This window comes from Mus musculus, chromosome 10 (genome assembly GCF_000001635.26).
Source record: "Mus musculus strain C57BL/6J chromosome 10, GRCm38.p6 C57BL/6J".
Lineage (NCBI taxonomy): Eukaryota > Metazoa > Chordata > Mammalia > Rodentia > Muridae > Mus > Mus musculus.
In genome coordinates this window covers 11281105-11306570 of record NC_000076.6, presented here as the reverse complement: position 1 = coordinate 11306570, position 25466 = coordinate 11281105, and the positions used below count along the sequence as shown (strand labels likewise).

The window sequence follows — 25466 nt, the reverse complement described above, 5'->3', positions numbered from 1 at the left end:
ATTCTAAGGTTTCAATTTGTTCCAGTTTTTATCTTTGTTATAATATCAAAGTATTTGTCAATGACAGAATTCATTGATTTTAGGACTTAATTAGAATGATTCTCCTCCTTCCCTGTATATTATTGTTTTGTAACATGATTACTGTGTTGCTCTTCCAACCAAGAACTTATCTGTTTCATTGACTATGGGGCTGCTTTGGAAAGCAGAACTTTAAAAAATGTAGCAAGTGGTGGCATGAAAAGGCCATGTCAACCAGCCCTATTCTCTTGCTGCTTTTGCTACTGCTGTGTAAATAAGCCTGGGCTGACCTGAGAAGGATGAGAAACATGTGGCCTAATCATCCCATTACTCTGGCCAGTGGCCTGCCAACTGCAGACATGGAAGGAGGTCTTAGATCAACTCGTCCTCAGTTCATCAATCAGCTGACCGTGGACCTGTGAGCCAAGCAGGCAGCTGCTAAGTCAGGCTGAACAAAGCAAGTCTAGCCAACTTAGCAGGACTTTGCTAGACTGCTGCTTAAATAGCAGAGATCTGTGGGACCATATTATATAGCAAAAACGAACTAAATGGCACTACACTTTATCCTTATTCACTAATTACCTTCTTGTTTAAAGCTCTCACCCACACAGAGGCACTTCCAGGAAATTTATATAGAGGTGACCACAAATAAACTAGCCACAGATACTGGCAAGCAGCCAAACCGTTCTGCAGTGTGATTAATGCTGGAAAAAAAGTATATAATTAAAAACAAATGGTGATAAATGAGAAAGCCTAAGAATGGTGTGATCAGAATTATATGTTCAGCAATAAACATGGCAAGTTGAAAGAACATTTTTAATCAAAGGAAATGGATGAAAAGGTTCAGCAACATTAAAAAATACAAAGTTTTGGAGAAATAAGTAAAACATCAGAAAGGTAGAGTGCAAAGTAGGACAACAAACTACAGGTCAGAGGACCTACTCCCTAGACGACGGGTATGCAAGTCCCCTTAATAGGAAACCACTCACCTGACAGTTCATCAACCACATAGTTACTTGCTGGGCTCTGGGTCTGAGTCGGGTTGTGCGCCTAAGTGGAGCTATTGTAGTACAAGTCTCTTCTCGTCTGTTTATCTGATGATCTCGTTCGTCCACTGTATCATCTTCATTGTGTTGATCTCATTTAATTATACTTATTGTCATTCCATTTGGAGGACATACCCTTTAACTGGCATGAATACTCCCAATTATACGACAAGCACAGCTATTTGCAAAGCAATTTAACTTTTAATCGTTGAGTCCACAATTTTGCAAAGTTGGTTTCATAGCACTCTGTGCAGTCATTAATTTCAAATGGTTTGAAAGCAACTCCTCTCAGAATCGTGAGAAATAACAGAATTCTTTGAGGGAATTGCTTATGATCATATAAACATAAAATGCTGAAGAACACCTCTTGATGTATTTGGAGAATTATGTGGATAAACATTTTTAAGTAAATCTTTCCCTAAACCCTTTGCTCTACTGGTATTTGTCCATTGGTCTGGCATTATTATAAGACGGTAAAGGTCAAAATAATAATAATAATAATAATAATAATAATAATAATAATTACTTGTAAAACTTGAAAGTTGAAAAGCCACCCAAAGTCAAGCCTACACACGTGGAATAAGTATGCATTACGCACAGTAACAACTTCAACCTCACCAAATCCTGAATGATCCTTACATGTTAAAGAGCTCAAGACTCAAGTAGTTTCTTTTCCACAAGACAATTCAGAAGGATTAAAAAAATTTCACAGTTCAATTTATTAAATCTTGCCTAATAAATACACAATTGCATTTGCTCTTTAAAAAGAATATAAAGTATAAAACTTGAAAAAAAACATAATAAATTTTTTTGTCAAAGCATGGTTTTGAAACACAGTTTTAAATGTCACAGAGGTCAAAACAAAATGCAAAGAGTGAAAAGCAAACACCAACAGAGGAAATGACCAAGTCACAGTTGTCCTCAATATAAAGAAACTGTGACAAAATAATTAGCTTGATTTCTACTGCCATCATCGGGCCTCGGATGGGACCCGTGAGCTTTCCTGAGAACTTTAACCTAATTAATCTGCTATATCATTAATGCTCCCGTAAATTAATCCCAAACCACAGCTTGAACACTCATAAGCTGTGGGAACACTGTCTCTTGGGGAGATTTAATGACCTCGAACACCACATCTTTCTCAGAAAACAATTTTAGCAAGAGTACATCGAACCTAAATTTACCATCTTAAGGTATATGATTTGTGGTAATCACCCCACCCCCAATACTGTACCACCATCATCACTGTTATGTTCTAGAGACTTCTACTAGCCCAAAAGGAGACGCTATACTCCCTAAGAAGACATCCCCTTTCCCTTGGTAACCACTAATCTAACTCCTTTCTCTGGACTCACCTATTCTAAATGGCTCATATAAATGGAATCACGTGTGGCTTTTTGAGTCTAGCGCTGTACATTTTTTTTTTTCAATACCACATCCTCCTGCACTTAAAAAACACTGATGAGTGTAATTCATGAAAAAAACACACACACACAAACCAAGGTTACAGTGGAAGGTACACGGCATGTGGGGTGAGTACAGTTATCTTTCTGGATGTAAATCCATCCAGATGAACAATACAGCCTTAATGTTTTAAACACAAAATTCAGATCTTTACAAGTCATGTTCACTAAGATGTTTCAAGTCAGGGCTACTGGGCTATGTGAGAAAGCAGCATCGTTCTCTACGGAAGAACAAGCAAATCAGTTTCAGTGATCAGGAAAAGGCAGTCAACTAACAATTACTGAGGAACTTTACTGTGGAGCACATGGTGGTATTATTTTCATTTCTATAATGGCTAAACCTGAATGCTATATTTAAAATGTTTCAAAACTACAACCTGTTTACTGTTAAATCCAAAGAGAGAGGCTGAACACATTATTTAAATAAAGATGAAAACCACTAAATTAAGTTACTCAGCAGACCAGGCTCTTTAAAGCTACATATAATTAATCTAGGAATTTTGATTATCTCATTAGAAAATTTAAGCCACAGAATACATATCAATAACAATTACTTACAAAAAAAATAAGACTTGCAACATTAAAAAAAAAAAAAAATTCGTACTCTGGGACAGCAAAAAGCAGGTTTGTTCACTTGTCTAAGAGCTAGTGTAGGCTTCTATGGTGGAGGCCAGAAGCCAACCTCGTTTAGCTATCCTCTCCGGAACACGGTTCACCTCTGTTGAAGCAGCATCTCTTGCTGGCCAGGATTTCAACTGGGCTAAACTGGCTGGCAGTGAGAGGTCCACCTCCCCAGCTCTGGGATTACACATGTGTGCCACCACACCTCTGGGACACACCCTCATGCTCCGGAGCTTGTATGGCAAGGGCTTTACCAACTGAGCTATTATTCCAGCCCCAACTCCTTTGTTCTTTTATCAAGGATGTAGCGACATCCTTGCTAACGTTCTTTTATCACTAGCTCATAACTATCACTTAATAGCACATAAAAAACTGTCTCATCAGTTTTTCTGAAACATATTAAACATTTACCAGTTTACTTATCTTTTCTGAGAATAAATTTGAATAATTTACATAAAAAAGACAAAAATGACTGTCTTTAATGGCTAAGGATAATTTGACTTATAAATTTGATATGAAGAATTCAACTGAGACGTAATTTTATTTCTTTCAATACACAAACTATTATACCACTAGAACTAGTTATATGGAAGAGTCATTACCTAACATAATCAGGCAAACAAGCTAATAAAATGATTTTGAAGATGCTAAAAACTATGAATTAATGAAAAAGGAAATAGTTTATTTCCATTGTCAGTTTGCTCTGAAATGTTTTCCCCTCATTGTAAAGAATAGAAACTTCAATCTAGCATGTCAAAAGGCTGAAAAATTAAAACAGTGATTCTCAACCTGTAGTTGTGACCCTTTTGTGGCTCTTATATCAAATATCATTACAATTCATAACAGTAGCAAAATTACAATTATGAAATAGCAATTAAGTAATTTTATGGTTGGGGGTGACCAGCACATGAGAAACTGTATTAAAGGGTTACAGCACTAGGAAGGTGCAGAAGCACTGCCTTAAAAGACCTCTATCAGTGACTTTTACTGTGTTTCTACAGACTGTGTTAAGGAGTCACGTCTGTAACCCAAATTTACTCTCTGTCATTATATTTACACCAAGTTGCTCTACATTTAATACAATGGAACATCAATACTAGAAATTTTTGAAGTGTTCTAAGGTAACAAACTTCAAGATCCTATTAATAAAACAAGATGATTTTGAAGATTAGATGTCAGATACACTTACACATATACAGTGAAATTTTTCAGCTGCAGGTGCAACAAAATTTCATAAACCGTTAGTAAAATGTCTCAGTATTGAAAAGGAGTTCCAAGGCAACATCCCACACTTCATTAGTTCATTTCCTCTTGGTATTGCCTAACAATAAGAACCAATACTCAGAGGATGGCACTTGCTAAAGTAACTTTTTATTTAAATGTGCCTTCTCTTTCTGCATCTGGGAAGTCTTAGAGTGACCCTTACCAGGACACATTTCTCTTAGACTGAGTGCCTCAATAGTCTCAATTGTCAATATTCTAATAAAATTAGAAATTGAAAACTGCTTTCAATTTATTATCTTTTAAACAATCTCCTGAAGAACATTAAGTAGTTATATAAAAGGTATCTTCAAAATTAGCCAGCCTTTCTCATAATTTAGAAAAGATTTCACTATACCTAAGCTTTACTGAAATTTAGGCAGAATGGAACGAGCTAGTCAGTACATCTGTTTTTAAAGGCACAACCAAAACTCCACTCCATAATTATTAAGAATGTAAGATGATCTACAGCAACATTTAGATAACCACACAAGCAAAGTATCAAAAAAATTATTTCCATGCATAAATTTTGTCCAGAGATTTGGCCTAAGTGCTTTCATTTAACTGTACTTCTTAATAACCAACTCTGCAGGTCCCCATCACATATGCTTCCAATGTGGTGTGCCACTCATGACTCAAACTTTAAAATGTTTGAAGATCCTTTCCTCACAATATTTAAAACATAAACCCCATGTCTTTTAGTTGCGAATGGAATACACAAAACTGTTTTACAAAATCTAAGTAAAATCTCTACAAATTAAACCTCTTTAGTTACACAAACTCCCATACCTTTAATGTGTCTGAGTCTTTCTGAAAACATGATTTCCAGTACTAAGGTTTTCATATTAAATGTGAATGGACAGATAAGAACAGCAACAACATTGATATATGCAAATAATTCAAAGACCAAAAACAAAAACAACCCCGCCCCCCCCCACCCCCCCCAGATCCTCTGGCCTGATGTCCAGACAGCTCTACTTAGTGTTTCCTCCTGATCGGGTGATGGGATGCTCACTGAGCATCTTCACAGGACTGAATCCAGTATCTCTCCTCTTCTGCACTTGTCTTATTTTAAAAACCCTGGGTATTCATAGGTTTCCAATTACTAAAGAGAATTAGACTACCAGGCTAAAGGATACTGATGATAATTTATTTTAAAGAAAATAAATATTAGTAAGATATTATGAAAATTTTAAATATTGCTGTTAAGAAAATCCAAGTCAGAGTACCCAATGAATTTTGTCACACAGTTAGAAAATTAAGACAACATATATAACTATTAATCTTAATAAATTATGGCTCTTTAGGATTTCAAATATGTACACACCCACATACTCACCTGAATAACACACAGGCTTTCCTTTAGGATTGCTCATGAGGCTTCAAGTATACAGAGAACTATTCAGCTAAGGAGTACTGAGAGGGAGAAAGTTTTCTTAAGGAAAAAGAGCCCCTGTTGGCTATCCAATACCAAGTGGGCGGGCCTGCGAGCACATCCATGTGAGTAACAGTCATGCACTGCGCAGGCTGTAGATTTGCAAATGAGTGTGTGCAATGTGCACACTCACCCACACACATGCATGCACGGATGCAAACGTGAGAAGAGGGCATGAGTCAGAGATAGCAAGTGAGGTACATGGAAGGGGCTAGAGGAAGGAAAGGGAAAGAGAAAAAGGATGTAATTTTAAATTTAAAAAAAAATTAAATTGCCTCTTCCTCTGTATTAGGATCACCTGGAGACCTTAACATAGGTTGTAACTTCTCACCCCAAGAGATCTGTGAGGTCTCACAGAAACAGAATAAAACTGACAAAGCGTTACTGTATATCTCTGGTGAGGGAGGCTGAGAAAAAAAGTCATCTTAGATATTGCCCTCCATTCTAATGCCTGTCCTTTATCCTGCTAACTACTAAAGTCAGAAACCAACACGTTGCTCAAATAACAACCTAGTAGGCCAATATAAAAGCCATGCAGAAACTCCAGCTTTTCCCTATCAGCAGAGGATGAGGCCACTCTAAAGATGCTGAAGTTGAGAAGACCGAGTTTTACAAATTTTAAAAACATAATGTTCACCAGTAAAACCTGAGCCTGCAATGATCTTCATCAGTCAGCAACTCTTAGAACATGTGGGATGTCAGTACTACAGAAGCAGCAGATCTGTGTTTGGAATTTGTCAAAGAAGTATTAAAATTTAAAAGGTTTTCTTTGTAAGCTCATTAGGAATTGAATAAATGCAGCAGAAAGAAAATATTTTCACAGAACATTTTTATAGCAAAATGTGTGTAAAAGTAGTGCATGGCGGAGCACAGCTGCACCCAACTCAGGGTTTCCTCAGCAGCTCAAGGGTCACAGCAGAAACCAGAGGATAGGCTGGTAGTTAGCAATTTGCTCTTGAGAAGAAAGCATATGACAGTCAGAAAAAAAGAAAATAGGAAATGAAAAGATTATGATTGTAAAACATGTAAATGCTGTGGATAACCACCACATCTACACTTGGCTATGAGCTACATTTTGAGAATTATGAATTGCCTAGTTGCCAGACTATTTTGATGCTAACTGAAAAACTTCAAATGAACTATGATGATTTTGAAAGAGTGTTGGAAATCCAGGATGCAGTTCATGTTAATAGAATATAAGTATAAGTTACTTATAGAGAAAAACAAGAATATGAAAAAATCCGTGAAATGCAAAAGGAGCTACAGGAAACTAAAGTGAAGTTGTAGAACATGGACAGGTAAGCAGAAACTGGAATCCCTCAATCTGAAATTGGTCGAAAAAGCAAGCACAACAAAGAAATGCTCTTTTTTGTTTTTTAAGTGGAAAAAAAAAAAACCCTAAGGAACTTACTTTAAAAATAAAGAACAATATAAAATAACAACTTGTAATTTGTCTTAGAAAACAACAAAAAATGGAAAACCTAAGTAAAATAAAGTAAGAATAAAGTAAGAAACAGGCAATAGGGTCAAGAAAATTTAGAGACTAAATCATATTCCTTCAGTAATCACACAGAACTCAGAATTCAAAGTCTGGAATATAAACTCTGAAATGAAGTAGAACTGGGAAAACATAGGGGATGTTATCTGGAAAGACTAGGAATTAAAAACCCATCAAACAAAATGAGGAAGACTAAGGATAGCATGAAGGAGGTCCATACTCAATGTCTTACAGCAATGAAGCCCAGCATATCTTATTGAAAACTCTGAGCAGAACACACACCTGAGTACCTTTGTATTATAATTTCTGCTGGTCCTTAAACATTTCCTTCTACAAGAAAATCTGGTGACTACAACTTGAGGCTGACAATCTTTGAGAATGTTCAGAGGAGTAGCTCAAGAGTCTTTGCAGAATATAAGACTCATCCTTCCATCATAAATCAGCTGGAACTTCCCGATTTCAATCAGAACTCTAAGAAACAATTATTCTGGACGAGTCAAATAAAACAGAAACCAAAAAAGGTCAATATGTCTACCTGGAAAGATTAGAAAGTACAAACACATAGTAGCAAAAATCCAATAAGGGCAAACGTGTGGCCAGTGAGCAGCCCTGTGACGGAATGAATAGACGATGAGTAGAAGACACATGACAGGCCACGCTCCCAAGTGTTCTGCTGTTCCAAACCTTTGAATACAGTTTGGAAATCCAAGTGTTCTTTCAAAGCAAACCCTTGCTAATATCAATGTCCATGCCATGGTGTGTTGCTGAGCCTGGACAGCTACCTGCTCAGAGTTAATCACAGTATGGGTTTTCAGTTAGGTTTCAAGTGTCTGATATTATTTTGGTGAAATACTAAGTTGTTCAGTTAACTAATTTAAACACATAATAATGTGATGACAAAGAAAACAAACTTTATACATTTTAAAGTTCCTGGAGCTACCACTTTTTAAGAGACAGCCTTTTCTTTATTTAATAAATATAATTGGCCTGATAATATTTTATTTTTCTAGCCAGGCGGTGGTGGCGCACGCCTTTAATTCCAGCACTTGAGAGGCAGAGGCAGGCAGATTTCTGAGTTCAAGGTCAGCCTGGTCTACAAAGTGAGTTCCAGGACAGCCAGGGCTACACAGAGAAACCCTGTCTTGAAAAACAAAAAAAAAACAAAACAAAAATTAGCTTTCTTTGAAGGCCACATCTTAACTTTATTTTAGGAAAAATTATTGCCTATGATTACATGAGAACTTTGAAGAGCTTTACAGTAGCTTCTAAGTGGCTTTTATTTTGGCTGCAGTTCACAGTACTTTAGAGTACTCATGCAACATCCCAGGTTTGCCATCCAAACACCTGATCGCATACAGATGTTCAAAAAACAAAGAGGAATACTTTTTATGATGCTAATAAACTTGTAAACACCCATCATGTTCAACTTCTGTTTTAACTTAAATTTGACATTTTCTTAAATAAGAATTACTTTACTTACCACATGGTTGATCTCAATTTTTGTAAACTATAGTTATTGTATTTTTTAAGATTTTATGTATTAGGATTAAAACTGTTTTATTAAGCAAATACATTCAACTTTTTAGTTCCTATGTCTCCCTAAGTTGCTTTCACATGAAGGATTGATGGCTAAAATGGCAGTGATATCAGCAGCATTTAAATACTAACTACCCTGAAGAACGAGTTATGTTTTCTGATCCAGAAACTCATGTAAAATTCCACACTTGTTCCCATGTCTAATTGTCTCAGTAAGCATCCACACTTCTGGTTATCTAAAACTGACTGCATGAATAACAGGCTAAAGAAAGCAGCTAGACTATGCTTGCCTCGCCTGGAGATACATGTCTAGTACCTAACTATTGTTTTTTTGACCCAAAATTAATTGAAAAAAATATTTATTTGAACAGAATAAAAAGTAGAAATAGTTTTCATTGTACATATGCTATTATTAAAATATCCATCTCATTCAAGAAAGGTAAAAAAAATGTTAACTGTCTGGAAATAGATTTAAACTTACAAACCATGAACTTTAAAAAGTACAAACATAAAACAAAAGGTTAATTGCTTGTGTTGCCTAACTATAGAAACAATCTTCAGAAAAGTTATATTCTGTCATATTTGATTCTTATTTCTACCTTTTGGCAGAAATAAAGATGGAGGTGGTGGTGGTGTTATTTAAATGCAATTCAGTCTCACAGTTGAAAAAGAAATTTAAGCACTGAAATGACGAATCCTTGTAAGTTAAATGACAGGTGAGGCAAAACAAGTGATTAATCTTTACTGCTACATTTTGTCAAAACAAATCACAAGCAATTGAGAATTCATCAGTAATGCCCAGGGAAGACCCTCTTCCCACCCTAACTACTATATATGGGACATATGAATCAGCTTCCCACTCTGACTAATATATGGGACATATGAATCTACCCACAGAGTACTCTCAAAACAACGGAGAAAGAAAATATACACTTGAGGTTTCACATTAATAACCATTTCCGCTTACCAATGCCAGAATTTAACTGGACAAATCACTTAATGTCCCTGTCTTCACAACTTACTTCTAAATGCTGACAATGTATGTTCATTTCTTTAATAAGCACATTATGTGAACATGGAAGCCTATAGGTTTTTTGACTATTTCATTACCACACTTGATGTTTACAAAAAAGAGACAATTCTTACTTTCTGAGAAATATGTGAAGCAAAACTGGAAATGTTTCACAAATATTATCAACCAAGACAGATTTCTGCTTAACGTTATTTTACAAACACTTTGAATTTTCACATTTTTAAAGGTCTTAAAATAATGTCTTATCCCAGCACTTGGGAGGCAGAGACAGGAGGATTTCTGAGTTTGAGGCCAGCCTTGTGTACAGAGTGAGTTCCAGGACAGCCACAGCTACATAGAGAAACCCTGTCTCGGGACAAAAAAAAAAAAAAAAGTCTTACAAATATCAAAAGCAGAACATTTTTAAGGCCCCTCAAAAAGTCAAACCCTTTGTATTCTGAATATTTGAAGTTTATTCGAACAATATTCCAAACTCAAACTTTTAGTGAGGTATATTTTCTTTTCAAACATTGGATACCTAGAAAATATGAAATACCATGAAAATTTTCAAGTTAAATTCACAGGCTTCCTTTGTTTTCACTTTAATCTGTCATATAATACATTGTGCCACAACTCTTCAGATACGGTATTTAACGAAAAAAAAAGACCTGCATATGACCATTTTTTGCATAAGAGTTTTAAGAACAGAAGATAAAATATCTTTGTATGTTGTTTTAAAGACATGAAGTCACTATTGTGCCTTATGTGAATACTGTATTACACTTGTGATCAATAATTATGAAAGTACCAGGAAAACTTGATTATAATCTTATGGCAGTGTTTCAACATCAAATGTATTATGTGAAAAATCTATGCAACAAAAATTTCGAATCAAAGTTTTCCTTTTTGATAACATGGGCTTCAATCCATAGAAAATATAAAGAATTGTTTTGGTCAAGATCGTTTTAGTTTGAGGAGCAAAGATTTCAGAATTTAAATGTGCACACCATTAATACTAACATTATGCAGAAAAGATCACCCTGTCTAGCATGTCCCAACAATTTCACACATTTCAAATATTAAGGCAACATTTTTCTAACTAATAGTACATTATAAAAATATATGTCACTGCAAAACAGTATATACATAGTGACAATCAATTTGGCTAGTTGTAGTCTTTAATGCATTAATAAAGTATCACATCATACAAAGAACTGATACCAGGTGCTTGCATGTGTGTGCAAGTGAAGAAGTTACAGCCTTAAAGCACAGGCTTTAAAACTGAGCGCAGGGAACGTCCTTCTTTTGTAAGCTCTCGAGTCACACACATACACGGCAATGGGATGGCTTCCTCCCGTTTCTCTATCACGTTGTAACTGCAGTTCTTCAAGTGGTCAGCCATGCTCAGGATGTCAGCAAATTTCCAGTCATTAACAGAACAAAATGCAGTACTGAATCGCCATACCTAGAAGAAAATCCTACTTCAGATTTAAATAATCTAATATACAGAAACTCAGAATGGCCTTTTTACTCTGCTCTACCTGCATGCTTCTTTTCTTTTGCTAGAGAAATACAAAACATAGTTTTAAATAGCTAAAAATTAAAAAGGAGTAAATCCATTGTTATTCGTGTTTGTCAAACATTTAAAAATGAATATCAGTTCAACCAATAAATAAATAAAATTCAACATTAAAAATAACATCAAACCTGATATACTGATTATTTTTTAAATATAACTTTATAAATTCATAGCCACTTCCTAAAATACTATATATTGTACATTATTTTTTGCTATTCAGTTGCCTGTCCATAACTCTCTATCAGCTAGAGATGGTGATGACCCAAGTATCCTTCTCTTTTCTTCTCCAGGTTTTTCTTCCATTCCTTTTACTCCATGAAGTAGACTAATAATACTTTAGACCAGTGGTTCTCAACTTATGGATCATGAATCACCTTTTCACAGGGCTCACCTAAAACTATCGGAAAACAGATATTTACTTTCCAGTTCATTACTAGCAAAATTACAGTTATGAATTAGCAACAAAAATAATGTTCTGGTTGGGGGGGAAATCTATGCTCAAGGGTCCCAGCTTTTATAAAAAGGTTGGGAATCGCTGTTGCAGATTACCAGGTAGTAAAGAGCTGGTTCTCTCCTTACTGTTTACCAGGAGTAACAGTGGCCAGCAACAATAAAAACTTCAATTGGTTAAAATTACATTCAGGGAGTTTCTGTAAAGACAGCCATGATGGCTCACACCTGTCACTCTCAAACTTAGGAAGCTGAGGAGGGTGGTCATCAGACTGGGCTACAATAGTGAGACCCAGTCTCAAAACCACTAAAATCCTATTTTAAGCAGTAGTATTGTAAAATCTTTTCTATACCTAACACTTCCTGGACATAAGAGGATAAACATGAATGCAGAGTAAGGGGAAACTACCTAAAAAGCACATTTGAAACAGAAGCAGCTGATGCATTCTAGTGTAAACAAATGTCTAATGAAAGAACACTGTAAAAACTCCTTTGGGATCCATGGGAGTTGGTTCTAGAAACTTCACAAATATCAAAAATGTGATATTCAAGTCGATTATATAAAATGGAGTATCCATTTCCTCCATAAACTTTACAGCATGTCTAGGTTACTTATAATAACTAATACAATGTAAGTGTTGTGCAGTTACAATACATTGTTTAGGGAATAATGGAATAAGGAAAGTCTGTGCACTGTGCATGTTCAGTACATTTCCCCCTTAAGTATTTTTTATCTGCAGTTGGTTTAATCTACATGACAGGAAAGCTACAAGGGCAGAAGGCCAGCTCCACATGCTAACCATGGCTGCTCCGGACAGAGGAGCACGAGGGTGAGGACGTGTTCACAACACTTTCTCAGGAAAGCATGGTAATAAAGGCTTCCAAAGTTACCAGATGCCTTAAAATCCTGTGAGAACAGAATCACTTTCCAGCTGACAGTAACGGCCCTCCTTGTTGTCAAACCTGGTAGCACAGGTCTATAATCCCAGCCACCTAGGGGATGAGGCAGGAAGATTATAAATTGAAGTCCTGTCTAGATTACTGAGCCTTGTTAATTTAGTGCAACTCTCAATTAGAGTACAAAGGAAAAAGAGAGTTGGGAATCAGCTAAGGAAGAGTATTTGCATAGCACAAGGTAACTCCCAGGCTCAACCTCTAGTACTACAATAAATAAGCATTTGATACATTACTGTTTCGTTTGTAAAATGGAGGCAGTAATAGGTTAATGAAAGTAATGTAAAAATGCCTACCCGGCACACCACAGATATTTTAGTGTGGATATGAGGGAAGCATATGCAAAAGCTTTAAGGAAGAAATAAAACATCAAAACTGTAAGTTAATGTAACTAGAGTGTGAAGTCGCAGGAGGAAACTGAAGAGGTAAGGATAAGATTATGAGACATTTTAAATGTTCATTAAGGGGTTGGTCTCTAACTCTGAGGCAATGGATAAATATTAAGACTTAAGCACTGCATCAACTTCATAAATATACTTAAAAATATATACTTTTACCTTTTATACAGACCTTATATACTGGAGAAGAGCCTAACTGAAGTAGAAACTGAAAGGAAACTGTGGTAGTAACCCAGAAAGAACTAGAGGTGAGATGGGGAGGCGAGCCTGAGGGAGGGGTATGAAAGGACCAACCAACTACAATGTGGGAATAAAGAGGACAGAAAAGAGTCAACCCTAACTCCCGAGTCTCTGGTTTAGGCAGCTTAATAAGCAAAGCTGCTACTCCCTGACAGTTAAGTGGCTGGAGGGGAAGAGTAAGCTGGACACTCGGAGTCTAAGGAAGCTGTGGGATAATCAAGCAGAGATGCTCACTGGATGCTTCTATATTGTGGTTTAGGCTCAACATGGAAAACAGGAGCATACTGATATGGAATCTGTATAAATGATACCAATTTAATCTTCAAGATCAGGTCTCTGTAGACATTACCAGAAAATAATTCATTCCATATATAAATACTAGTGACTAAGGACAAAAGCAACTACACTATCTTATTCCAAAAGACAGAGACACATCTAAATTAAAGTACTCACATATAGCTAGCTGAAGAAATTTTGTCACCAGAACTTATTCTTGGGGGAAAAAAATTAGTCAAAGCCTCAAGAAAACAGAAAAAGAGACACAGATTTTTTTTTTTTTTAAAGACTGGAACACTAAGACAAAACCTAGGGTCAAGAATAAAGTTCCATGATTCTGAATGCTGTGCAGCTAAATACTGTTTATGCAAGTTGTTATATGTAGATTTGTGTGATGGGTCTTTAGTCACTGTTACCTGGGATGTCTTGGATAGTGCATCAAATAGAAGAAACTAGGCAAAAGCAGAATGGAGTTAAAATTTAAGTCTGCTTAAATTTCCATATCAATTTTCTAAATAATATGCATGCTTCTTTTGCCATAAATGGTAACAAAGTCTCTAAGCTATGCCTCATCTTGCACATCAGCCTCACCCCCACATTAAGACCACCATCCAGAGTTTGTTGGCTACTTACTTACTAGGGTGACTGTGATAATAGTTACATTTTTTTTGTCATCCTGAAAAAGACCATTAAAAATAGAGACAATTGAAGGGAAGGCCCAAGAAAATTCTTTTCTCCATTCCTCAACTGTCTTATGCTGAAATGTTTCAGTGAAAACTAGAAGAGGACAGGCAGTAACAGGGTCACAAAGTTGTTAGATTACAATATAACAACAGAATTAGGATTCAAGAAATCTATGAAATGCCAGTGATGTGGCTAAGAATTCTAATGACTTTAGTCTTTTATGATCACCTTTAAAGGACATCATGATGACTTAGTACATGGTAAGATGCAGTCACTGTGAAAACTTTTTTTTTTTTTTTTTTTTTTTAAGACAGGGTTTCTCTGTGTAGCCCTGGCTGTCCTGGAACTCACTTTGTAGACCCGGCCTGCCTCGAAGTCAGAAATCCGCCTGCCTCTGCCTCCGGAGTGCTGGGATTAAAGGCGTGCACCACCACGCCCAGTTTAGTGAAAACTTATTAGATATATTGTATATAGCACGAGTAAGTGACTACTTGATGCTAAGAGGTTTAAAGTCAAAATTAAACTGACCTTCTCTTTTATCTGCCATGATGAATTTCCTTCCGGATACTTCTTCTTCCCCCACTGCAAGATTACCATTCCACGAGACTGAAGTAAACTGCCACAAACGTCCCTCATTAGCCGGGATACACATGCAAGCTGGCATAAACTGAAGCCGTCAAGGAAGCCTGCAATATGTTGGAGTACCTCAAAAGGGAGACTACTTAGATGGTCACTACGCAATCCCAACACACAGTTTCTAGAAGGTTCTTCTAATACTGTAGATACACATGGCTGAACTCCAAATGACCTTAAATGGCGATCATGTATGATCTTTGCTCCTTGTGTCGATGGGCAAAATCTACGCTGAGAATAGGTACAACCATAATAAGCTAAAGGACACCTCTGTTCCATCCATCCATTGAGTCCAGCATGAATGTCACCATGCACATTCTTAAAATGGGAAGAAAATTCTTTTCTTCTAAATAGCTGTCCGCATACAAAGGTAAACATTGAACGCTGCTTAGGCTGGTACCTAGCAACACATTCCAAAACTAAGTCCAGCCCAAGTGTCTGAAAAGGGCTTGGATTTGAAAGCTGTGGATTGGCATGATCACAAGCTGAAGCCGAAGCTATTTCTCCAACCATTGTATTTGTAGCTAATATTGCAGATGGAAGTGAAAAAGTCTGTGTCCCAAAGTCAACGTGATAAACATCAGTCATGCGGCTATCAGATATACCTCTCCCACCTGGAGAATCTCCCAGACAAAACAGTAATGCTGCTGTAATCAGATCTATTCCTTGGAGGCCCATGGGATCTTCTGCAACTTCTAAATCTGATGTATCAACTGCTTTGTCTTCCTTTGGTATATACCATGAATTAGAAAGAAACTTGAATGAAGGCGCATGACTGAAAGGTGAACCATTAACATCCTTCAAGTCTCCCAAGTCTACTTTTTTCCAACACAAGTCCTTCTCATCGTCTTCATCTGGCATGAGGATTTGCTGAAATGTACTATCTGGCAAAGCACTGAAAGGACTTATTTCCCTCAGTTGTTCTGGTACTACAAGTGAACTGGAAGGTTCTGAAGTACCATCAGCTTCCACACAATCTCCATTTGTTATATTACTTTCTGTGGAATCACCATGAAAATTTTGATCCTGGCCTTTGACCTGAATACACATCTTTTCCAAAGGAAAGCCATTGCAAAGAGCAGAAGTACCATTAGAACTTGGATTTAAGTCACATAACAAATCACTTGAGCCATTTTGTTCAGCCTGAGCATTCTGACTTGTGCCACTATAATCAACTCCACCTACTGCCCCTATCTCACCCTCATCAAGGTGGTCCTGGTCTTTCAAGTTTTTGTCCTGGAAGCTTTCTTTGTTATTCTCCTCATCCATTTCATTCGCAGTAGCATGGAGACTTGTATTTAACATGCCAATGTCTCTTGTGGCAGAATTTAGGATATCTAAAGCAGCAGCCAAACTTCTGGTTGTTTCTACAGTAGCTTGATAAAGTGCACCATAGGATTCTTCATCAACGGATACCAACCCGTTAGTACGTGGTATTTCCTGAACACTTGATTTCACTGAGATTTGTTCTCTAGGTTCAGATATTTTATCAGTTGCTTTTGACATCATGGTGGCTACTTTAAGAGATTCCAAAAGCATTCTTTGATCTTGAAGAGCCAAAGCCATGTCTAATTGTGCCACTTCATCAACATCTCTGCTTAGACTTTCATATGACTTCCGGTCTGAATAACTAACGGGCCATCGATTCCATTCCATAGTACAGCACACCACACTTGCAGGACACATTTCTAGATGTTCAGCAACTTTATTTCGTGCCAGGGTAAATGGACATCCAAAGTTTCTATTTAAGCAAGCTACTCGTTCAAAGGGACACAAGAGCCGATGTTCGTCAGCTTTACAAGAATGGAAAACTGCTCCACAAACCAATGGACAGCCAATCAAGTCACAGGAAACCCCAGGCTCTGGTCTGGTCATACACCGTCTACTGACACAGTTCATACAGTGTGAGTGCTGCTGTACCTCTTCCTCCATAATGGCCAGTCCAGCTCTAGTTTTTGAAATAGAAAAAGATAAAACAGACAGACAAATAGATAAATAAATATAAATCAAAACTGCATAATAAATCAAACCACTGATATACTTGATTATTATTAAAATGAAATATATAAAGTATATAAAAACACTTAAGTGGTTAATTTGACATGATTAATAATACCTCTTACAGGAACTTAAGCACTTAGAATACTCAAACTATATTAAGTATTGTATACGAAATAAATTCTAACAACAGTGCTATTTTCAGCTCCTAACTTTCAGAGACTACTAGATTTTAGCTTTTCAATTTCAATGAGCCTGACTTTGGTGTGCCTAACTGCAGGTCTCTCATCATGTCGTGGAGAATAGTCTGCATTTCATTATGACATTTAGCCAAAATTTCATTAGTTTCTTTCCTCCCTGCAAAACAAATGAATTCATGTTTATCTACTTTATCTACTGACCTCTTCATATGGTCATAATCAATTCTACAAATTACCAAAGGCTTAACTAAAATATACAGCAAGTGTATCAGGAAAATACTGGATAATTTCATATTATGGAATCAATACATGGAAAATGGTAGCACAGAGATGATTATTCACATAGGAAAGGGCTAGGCCAGGTAAGTTTTAAAAGAGTGAGACATTCGCTTCTAAAGAAACAGCATATGAATTGACAAAACGTTCAGAATTCCTAATATTAATGGATTGTGATGATATGCTATAAATTTCTGAAAAATGAAGCCAAATGGGAATTGGGCCAATTATGAGTGGTATGTGCTTGTCAATGGAGCTCAGTCATTTAGTAAGTTTAGGAAGTGATTATCACTAATAGTTTAAGGGTAGAGAAGCAGTTATCTATTAAATAACAAGAGGGGTGGGGCTGGCGAGATGGCTCAGTGGATGGCTCAGTGGTTAAGTTGACTGCTCTTCCGAAGGTCCCGAGTTCAAATCCCAGCAACCACATGGTGGCTCACAACCATCCGTAACAAAATCTGATGCCCTCTTGAGTATCTGAGGACAGCTACAGTGTACTTACATATAATAAATAAATAAATCTTTTAAAAAAAAAAAAAACAAAAAACAAGAGGGATTATAGACACACTCTCATCTTAAAACTGATTCATTTTAACATTTCATCAAGCAAAGTTTATACCAAAAATAAGAGAAAGCAAAAGCAAAATATGCCAATTTAATTATAACTGTGCTTCTTCAATGCATTTTTCCCCCTAAATCTTTAATTGCTTTCTTTGTTTCTATTAGTGGTGAGAAGTTAAATAATTCTCATCTTTTGCAGGCATCACCTAAGTTTTATTCTTTCCTCCTCCAGCTCATCACCGTTGCTGTATCATTAGAATTACTAACTCCTTTTGGACTATTAATCCTTTCCTTACTTCCGGGTTATCATACTTAAGCAATTTCCCTTTTATGTCTCTTCATACATGGTCTCTCTCTTTAAATAGTACTTTTCTTCAGGATTTCATGTCATTTTTTGTTCACACTATGCATTCTTTCTGGGTGTGTCAGGTTTTTCCAACTTTCATTTACCGTCTATAGGGTGAAAACTCATCTATACATCCTGCCTAAAAATCTTCCAAACTCCAGACCTCTAGAGCTATTTCCTGATGCAGACCGCTCTTGTATTTCAAAATAAATAGCCTCTTCCATTGTAGACTGAAGAGACAATTCAACTGAGCATTTTCCAAACTTAATTATACTGTAGTATACAATATTAAAACAAAACAAAACAAAACACTGTAGCCTATTTTCTTCGTTGACTACATATGGCTGCTAAATCTCTGGCATGTATTTAGATAAATTCTAGCTTGGTTTCAGGTAGGTAATCATTCCACAAATTGTAACAACTTTCTCTCTGGTTGAGGACTCCTATTCCTCACACAGGAATAATTAAAGCTAAGCTGGTATTAACAGAGCCCTTCTAGTAGAACAGTCTTGAGTTGATAATGTAATGTTTGTTCAATGATGATATGGAAAACGGTAACACATTCAACACCAAATTATGTGTAATTGTGTTTATAAGTAAATCACAATGAGGGCTGGAGAGATGGCTCAGTGGTTAAAAGCACTGACTGCTCTTCTGAAAGTCCCGAGTTTGAATCCTAGCAACCACATGATGGCTCACTACCATTCGGATTGAGATCTGATGCTCCTGAAGACAGCTACAGTGTACTTAGATATAATAATGTAAATAAATCTTTAAAATAAATAAATAACAATGAATTGAATGAATACTTTTAATATTATTTTCTCACAAAATCCACAGGCAAATGTTTACTCTAAATTTAAACTGGTTGTACTAAAAGAACCACAAGAGGAAAAGATATACTATTTATGGCAAATATTTATAATGAAGTAATGAAAATGCTTAATAAGAATTAAGACAAGCCTTACTGAGGCGGGGTTAGAGTGTGAAAATAGCTGGAGCTTTCTTATTTTGCAATAAGGCTGAGCTTATTTCACATGCTAGAGGTTAAACTTGACTGTTATTAAGAGAGAAATCTAAAAACACAAGCAGTGGTTTGGAACTTAGTGTGGTGGGGACACTTTATGATATTATCCACACTGTCACCCAATCACACCAGGCAGAGCACAGCTTGATATTCCTTCATTGAAAAGTGTTTAAAGTAAGCACTGCAGTTCTGACTCACATGCAAAGGTGAATGCAAAAGGCTCTTGAGTCTCACAGTAAGTAGCCTCTTTCACATTACTCCCTCAATAAAAATGTCATAAAGATGTAGCCAGAGGAACATTACATAGTAGTTTATTGCTTTTTGAAGTAGACTTAGAAAAAGGATTAATATCAAATACACACTTCTTTTATCCTTAACAAATACTAAGTCAATTTCTTACAACTCAGAGAAAAATTGTGTTCAATAGTATTAAGTGGCTGCCCAAAGTCATCTATCTAGGTAAGTGACAGAGGAGGGGACTTAAACATATATCTTATCACTGTTTGTGGACTAGCAGACATGTTTACATATAAAAATTTAAGAGCATGAGGCAGCTCTTCAACAACTGGTGATTCAATTCTAAGATGTTCTTTGACAAATGAAAATTACACAATTTTGCTTGTAGTTTATTCTAACACCTAATCACCTTGTGATTAGAGCTAGTTAGAGCTAAAATCTTTTAGCTCTTTATAATTATTACACCACATTACACTGCTTTGACCATATGTTTTAAATATGAACATATGAATTTAACCATTCTTGACATGTCTAGGTCAAGCCTGTTTTATAGTTAAATATACAAAGAAATAAGAAAGTTCAGGCCGGAAAAAAAAAAAAAAAAAAAAAAAAAAGAAAGTTCAGGCCGGGCGGTGGTGGTGCATGCCTTTAATCCCAGCACTTGGGAGGCAGAGGCAGGCAGATTTATGGGTTCGAGACCAGCCTGGTCTACGGAGTGAGTTCCAGAACAGCCAGGGCTACACAGAGAAACCCTGTCTCGGGAAAAAAAAGAAAAAAAGAAGAAAAAAGAAAGTTCAGTAATAGCCAATAGCCTTTCTGGAAAGAGAGTCTAGCTTTCAAACTTTAAAGCGCTTCCAAATCCACCCTGTTTTGAATCATGGTCACTATTATAAAATTTAAAATGCCTTCACAAGGTATTTTAAGTTGTTCATGAATCCTGTGTTACAGGTGTTTAAAAGTTCAATCCTTAATTTATCCTTAAATAGTGGCCCACCAGACCTGGTAGAAAACGTTTCGTTAAAATTATGGCTTCAACTTTGAGATGTGCTTCATTAAACTCAATGGCATTTTTTAAACATACCCAAATCAATTTCTAGTAGGCTACACTTAAAAGAATTATTAAAAAAGTTTCATTAGACAAAAAATTATTTGTATATGATGTAACTTTAATTACAATAATTTCAGTTTTCTCTAGCAGTTTTTGTTTGCCAACTCCTACTCCATGGCTGACTAGCAACCCTTAAACGCGCCATTTCCCACACAAGGAAACAAGAGCTTCTTACTCAAGGCACAAAGACAGTGGCTTCTACTGTTTCACAAACGTCACAAAAATCTACAAGATGACATAATCATAAACTAGCACAATTTTAAAAGATGCTAAGAAAAAGTTAATACAACTGAGGGTGTTTCCAATGTCTACCTGTCTCAAAGACACACACACAGACACACATCTTTCCCTCACCATGCGCCATGTGTGTCAACCTTAGTTTCAGCTTGTGACCTTCCCCTAGAACCTAAGACAAGGCATGGATCTCTTACAAAACAGATGCTCTTCTGTGCTGTACTTTCTATGGCAGTGCTAGGGACAACTGAAAATAAATCTTTTCTTTTTTTTTTTTAAATAACCAGCTCTATAGGAAAACTATAATCTCTAAGAACACCCAAAGTATGCCTGCCCCTAAACTCTTATGTTCCCCGAGTTCACAACTGTGCTTCAATTTCATATGCACTTGTGTAAATACATGAATAAAAGAAGAAAGAAAAGAAAATAAATTCTCAGACATCCTTGATTTCATGGAAAATACACCATGACATGATAAAAAAAAAAAAACCTGTACATATCTAGCATTAGAAAATTAATTTAAAACAAAATACATCAGTTAGCCATGCAGAGTTAATGGTGCTCAAACATTAAGCATCACCTAATATGTCCCAGGCATCTTATACGACTATAAAACCTAACATTTCATAAAAGCCAATCAAAGAAAAAATAAATCAAACAGTAACTTCAATTTTGACCTTCAAATAAAAAACAAAAACAAAAACCAACCTTAGAGAACTGAATATAGGGAAAAGCTCTAGGTTTGAAAAGAAAGGTATTGGTTGATGCCTGTACACGTGCAGGGGCCTGAGCAGGGCGTGAAGAAAAATGACCTCAAAGTCTGAAGTGGCATCAGCGTAGCCTTTGCTTAGCATCACATGTGTGTGTTATTAGGGAAACAATTCTACTAACATGTTCTAATGTAAGGCTGATATGGAAGCAGTCTTGTCTAATTTGTCTAAGAAAAATCTTATCTTTTGTATAGTCAGAGGTACTAGTACGTAATAAACAGAAGTACTTGCTGACCCACTAATCAAATAGGTGCATTTAGTTTTGAAGTTAACAAATCTATACCTCAGTTATTTTATCTGCTTTTAAAGGATGGTGATGGTGGTGGAGGCCAGACAGGGAGCTCAGCAGTAGAGCACTTGCCTACCAGATGCAAGGGCTTGGATTCTGCATTGAGCACAGTAAAAACAAAGCACAACAAACAGAGAATGGTCAAAGCCTCACCACTCCACATGAGGAAAATTAAAATTCCCACCAAATCCCCAACTCATGGTGCACACACACCCAATCCACTGATTTTCTACCTTCATTATACTGCTGAGGCAATACATAAAACACGGGGACCAAAAACAAGTACAGGGAGGAAAAGGTCTGCTTCTGCTGACACTCCCAGGTCACAGTGCATCCAGAGCAGGCGGTAGGAACTCGAGCAGAAGCCATGAGGGAATGCTGCTTTTTTGCTTGCTCACTGTCCGATGCTCAGCTAGCTTTCCTAAATAGTCCAGGGCCATCTACCTAGGGATGGGACTGCCCACAGAGGGCTAGGTCCTCCTACATCAATTAAAGACAGTCCAGCACCGACAGCCTCACAGGCCAGAATGACCTAGGCAATTCCTCAATTGAGGCTTCTTCTCTCAGACTCAAGGTTTTGTCAACTTGACAACTGAGGCTAACCAGGCACATGGCTAAACAAGTTATATTCTAATTATTTTATTAAACTTTGCTTCTGGTTTTATATAAAAATGAGCTAACGAGATGGAAATTTATGTTCATGTTCTTATCCCTCCAGATGTAATATAATCAAAACAAACAGCTGTCATTTCTAAACCTGGTCATGGTTAAAAATTTTTAAATAAAAGTTTTAACTACTCACAATTTTCTCCCCTAAATACACAAATGAAAAAAAAATCATGGACTTGGATCAGAAATTAAATGATACTCAGATGAGAACCTATTTAAATGAATACATAGATGGAACCAGATCTAGTCAAGCGGCAGGAAGGACTCAGTCTAAGATGGCAAGAAGAGGCTTCCAGGAAGCCTCAGCTTTTGACTTTGAGGCAATTATTGGACCTAGAAAGCAATACTGAATTTCTGAAAGTTTATTACAGTTATTTCTGTGTTCAACAGTAAATATAGTTACTCACAAATGGAGTCACTCTGCTTTACACAATAGCCAGATTTATATACAACTACTTTTAAATGTTACTTAAATTTATAAAGTTTACTGTTATATGAGGAACCACTCTACCCAGTGCTAACATTAACCATTCTGTTAAAAAAAAAAAAAAAAAAAAAAAAAGACAAACCAAAAAAAAACAAAAAACAAAAACAAAAAACCCAACCTATTTTGTTTAAAAAAAAAAAAAAACCCACATTTTGAGGGAGGTGTATTCAGACTAACATTTTCCTATTCATATAGGAACTACTTCAAGCTGACCCTCTTCTATCCCATCGTAACTAATATGAAATGTAATATTTATTCAGCCTTTTAAACTTACAATTCTTATCACTGAATACATAAATGCAAAAATATTCTCCAGGAAAATGCCCAGCAAGAGTAATTCCTTTTATTAAATAAACAGCAGTTTTAAAATCTTATTTAGAAGATTATCCAAGCGTTAGATTTTAGAAACATGCTATATCAAACAGTAAACACATTAACTAAAGCCTGTTTGTCTGCCCTTAAAGCACCTCTCAAGCCATATGGGAAGTGTTAGCAATTATTTTATGCAATATTACTTTTAAAAGAATATTTTATTTAAGTATTTTATATTTTAAGACAAAAAATAAACAAAAAACCCTTTAAACCTAAATCTAAACATTCAGAAATATTAGAGTTCCAGTTTTCTTATATCATTCATAAAACACCTACTATTTCTAGAATCACACACACACACACACAAAAGCTTATGTCCCTATGTTAAGTATCGGGTATAAACTGGTGATCTAAGAAGTTAGCAAAACATGTTGTCCTCAACTAAACTACTACAGCAAGAAACAGTGACTAAGCATAAAGAAGAGTGATTCAACGAAACTGTATGCTTTAGAAAAATCAAACAGGGATACTTCATGGTATCCTTTGTCTCTTTGTCAGTCAACACAGGATTGTTTGGGAAAACTAACATAAAAGCGTGCAGAGCGTGTTAATGTAACTTACTTTGCCTGAAATTTAGCAGGGAACAAATAAAAAAAAGAACCTCAGAAACTTTTTGAGACTTCGTTTTAAAAACGTTAACCCTCTTTGATACCAGAATGCCCGTAAATAACTTCATCTTGGATCACAGTCAACAAAGCAATCATGGAAGAAAAGGTCAATTCCTTCCCAAGCATCTATTTTATCCGGGATTTACCACGGGACTCAAAGAAGGGAGAGGGGAGCAGGAGAAACGCGGCAAACACAGGCCTCCGTCGAGGTTAAAATGTAATCCCCGAGTGACTTTGAATCCGCCGTGCGTTCCCTGTCCTGCTTCCAATCTGGGACTCCACGAGCTGGAACCCAGGAACTTGGGGGGGGGGGGGGTGATCCCTAAGTCTCGCTTTAACCAGGGCCACAGCTAAGCCTCCGCGCCTCTCACTTCCATGAATGGAAAAGTTACCAACTTCGCTTATCCCGCGGAGACACTTGGAGATGCCTCGCCGTCCTTTAACCCGTTTGCGCCCAAACTCCTCAAGTCCCTACGAGGCAGAGGGTGCGAGCCACGCATTCCGGGGTCCCCCGGGGCTCCTCTGCGCTCAGTGGGGGTGGGGGCGGAGGTGGGGGTCTCACCCGGTTCCGCGTCCCCGGGGGTCGGGGCGCCATTTGCCGGGAGCCTCAAGGGCAGGCCACACGGGCGGCCGGGCGCGACCCGGACGGGGCCAGCCGGACGGAAGCCTCTGAACTGCGCCGACTCCACCGGCCCCGCCGCCCCCGGGGCCCGCGCCGTCCGGGCCGCTGCCCGCCCGCCCGCCCGCGTCCCCGCGCCAGCCTCCCGCGGCCTCGCCACACTCACCAGCCCGCGCGGGCCGAAGCGCCGCTCAAACCCTGGCTTCTCTGGCCTTAGCGCCCGGCGGCTCCGCAGCGTCCCCGCACCGGACCGGACCACGCACGGGGCCCGTCCCGTCCCAATCCTCTGCGCCTCCGCCCTGCCCGGACCGCCGCCTTTTCTCCTCGGCCTCCAACCGCCACCGCCCTCCTCGCGCGCCCCGCCCCGCCCCGCTGCGCCCCGCCCCCCGGCCCGGCAGCGGGTGAGCGGGCACGCGCACGCACAGCGGGCGAGGATGCGCACGCTGTCCTGTGCCGGTCAGGCCGAGCGCAGAGAACCCACGGGGCAGCCTCTCCCTTGGTGCTCCCTGCCGGGTCCGCCTTTCGCGCCTTTGCTTTTTGTTTGTTTTTGGAAGGACTCTCC

General features: G+C 37.6%; 1 protein-coding gene across 3 annotated transcripts; it reads right to left on the bottom strand.

Annotated features, from left to right (window-relative positions):
* Positions 1–820: 820 nt before the first annotated feature.
* On the bottom strand, positions 821–25241 carry Fbxo30 (F-box protein 30). 3 transcript variants are annotated; one of them, XM_006512859.4, is made up of 3 exons: positions 24682–25014; positions 14999–17051; positions 821–11354 (listed from the first exon to the last, which is right to left on the bottom strand). In XM_006512859.4, the coding sequence occupies exons 2-3, from the start codon at positions 17033–17035 to the stop codon at positions 11151–11153; spliced, it is 2241 nt and encodes a 746-aa protein (XP_006512922.1). In that variant the 5' UTR covers positions 17036–17051; positions 24682–25014; the 3' UTR covers positions 821–11150. The 3 variants fall into 3 exon arrangements, with proteins under 3 accessions (XP_006512922.1, NP_082244.2, NP_001161769.1); NM_027968.3 differs by lacking the exon at positions 24682–25014 and adding an exon at positions 25071–25241 and having other exon boundaries at positions 8602–11354; NM_001168297.1 differs by having other exon boundaries at positions 8602–11354; positions 24848–24984.
* Between the last annotated feature and the right edge of the window lie 225 nt (positions 25242–25466).

What these genes read in the sequence shown, in the direction of transcription:
- Fbxo30 (NM_027968.3), bottom strand. Translation starts at nt 17,035, where the DNA reads ATGGAGGAAGAGGTACAGCAGCACTCACACTGTATGAACTGTGTCAGT. An exon ending in CATGGCAGATAAAAGAGAAG is followed by an intron (nt 11,355 to 14,998) that starts GTCAGTTTAATT and finishes ATTTTCTTCTAG; the next exon opens with GTATGGCGATTCAGTACTGC.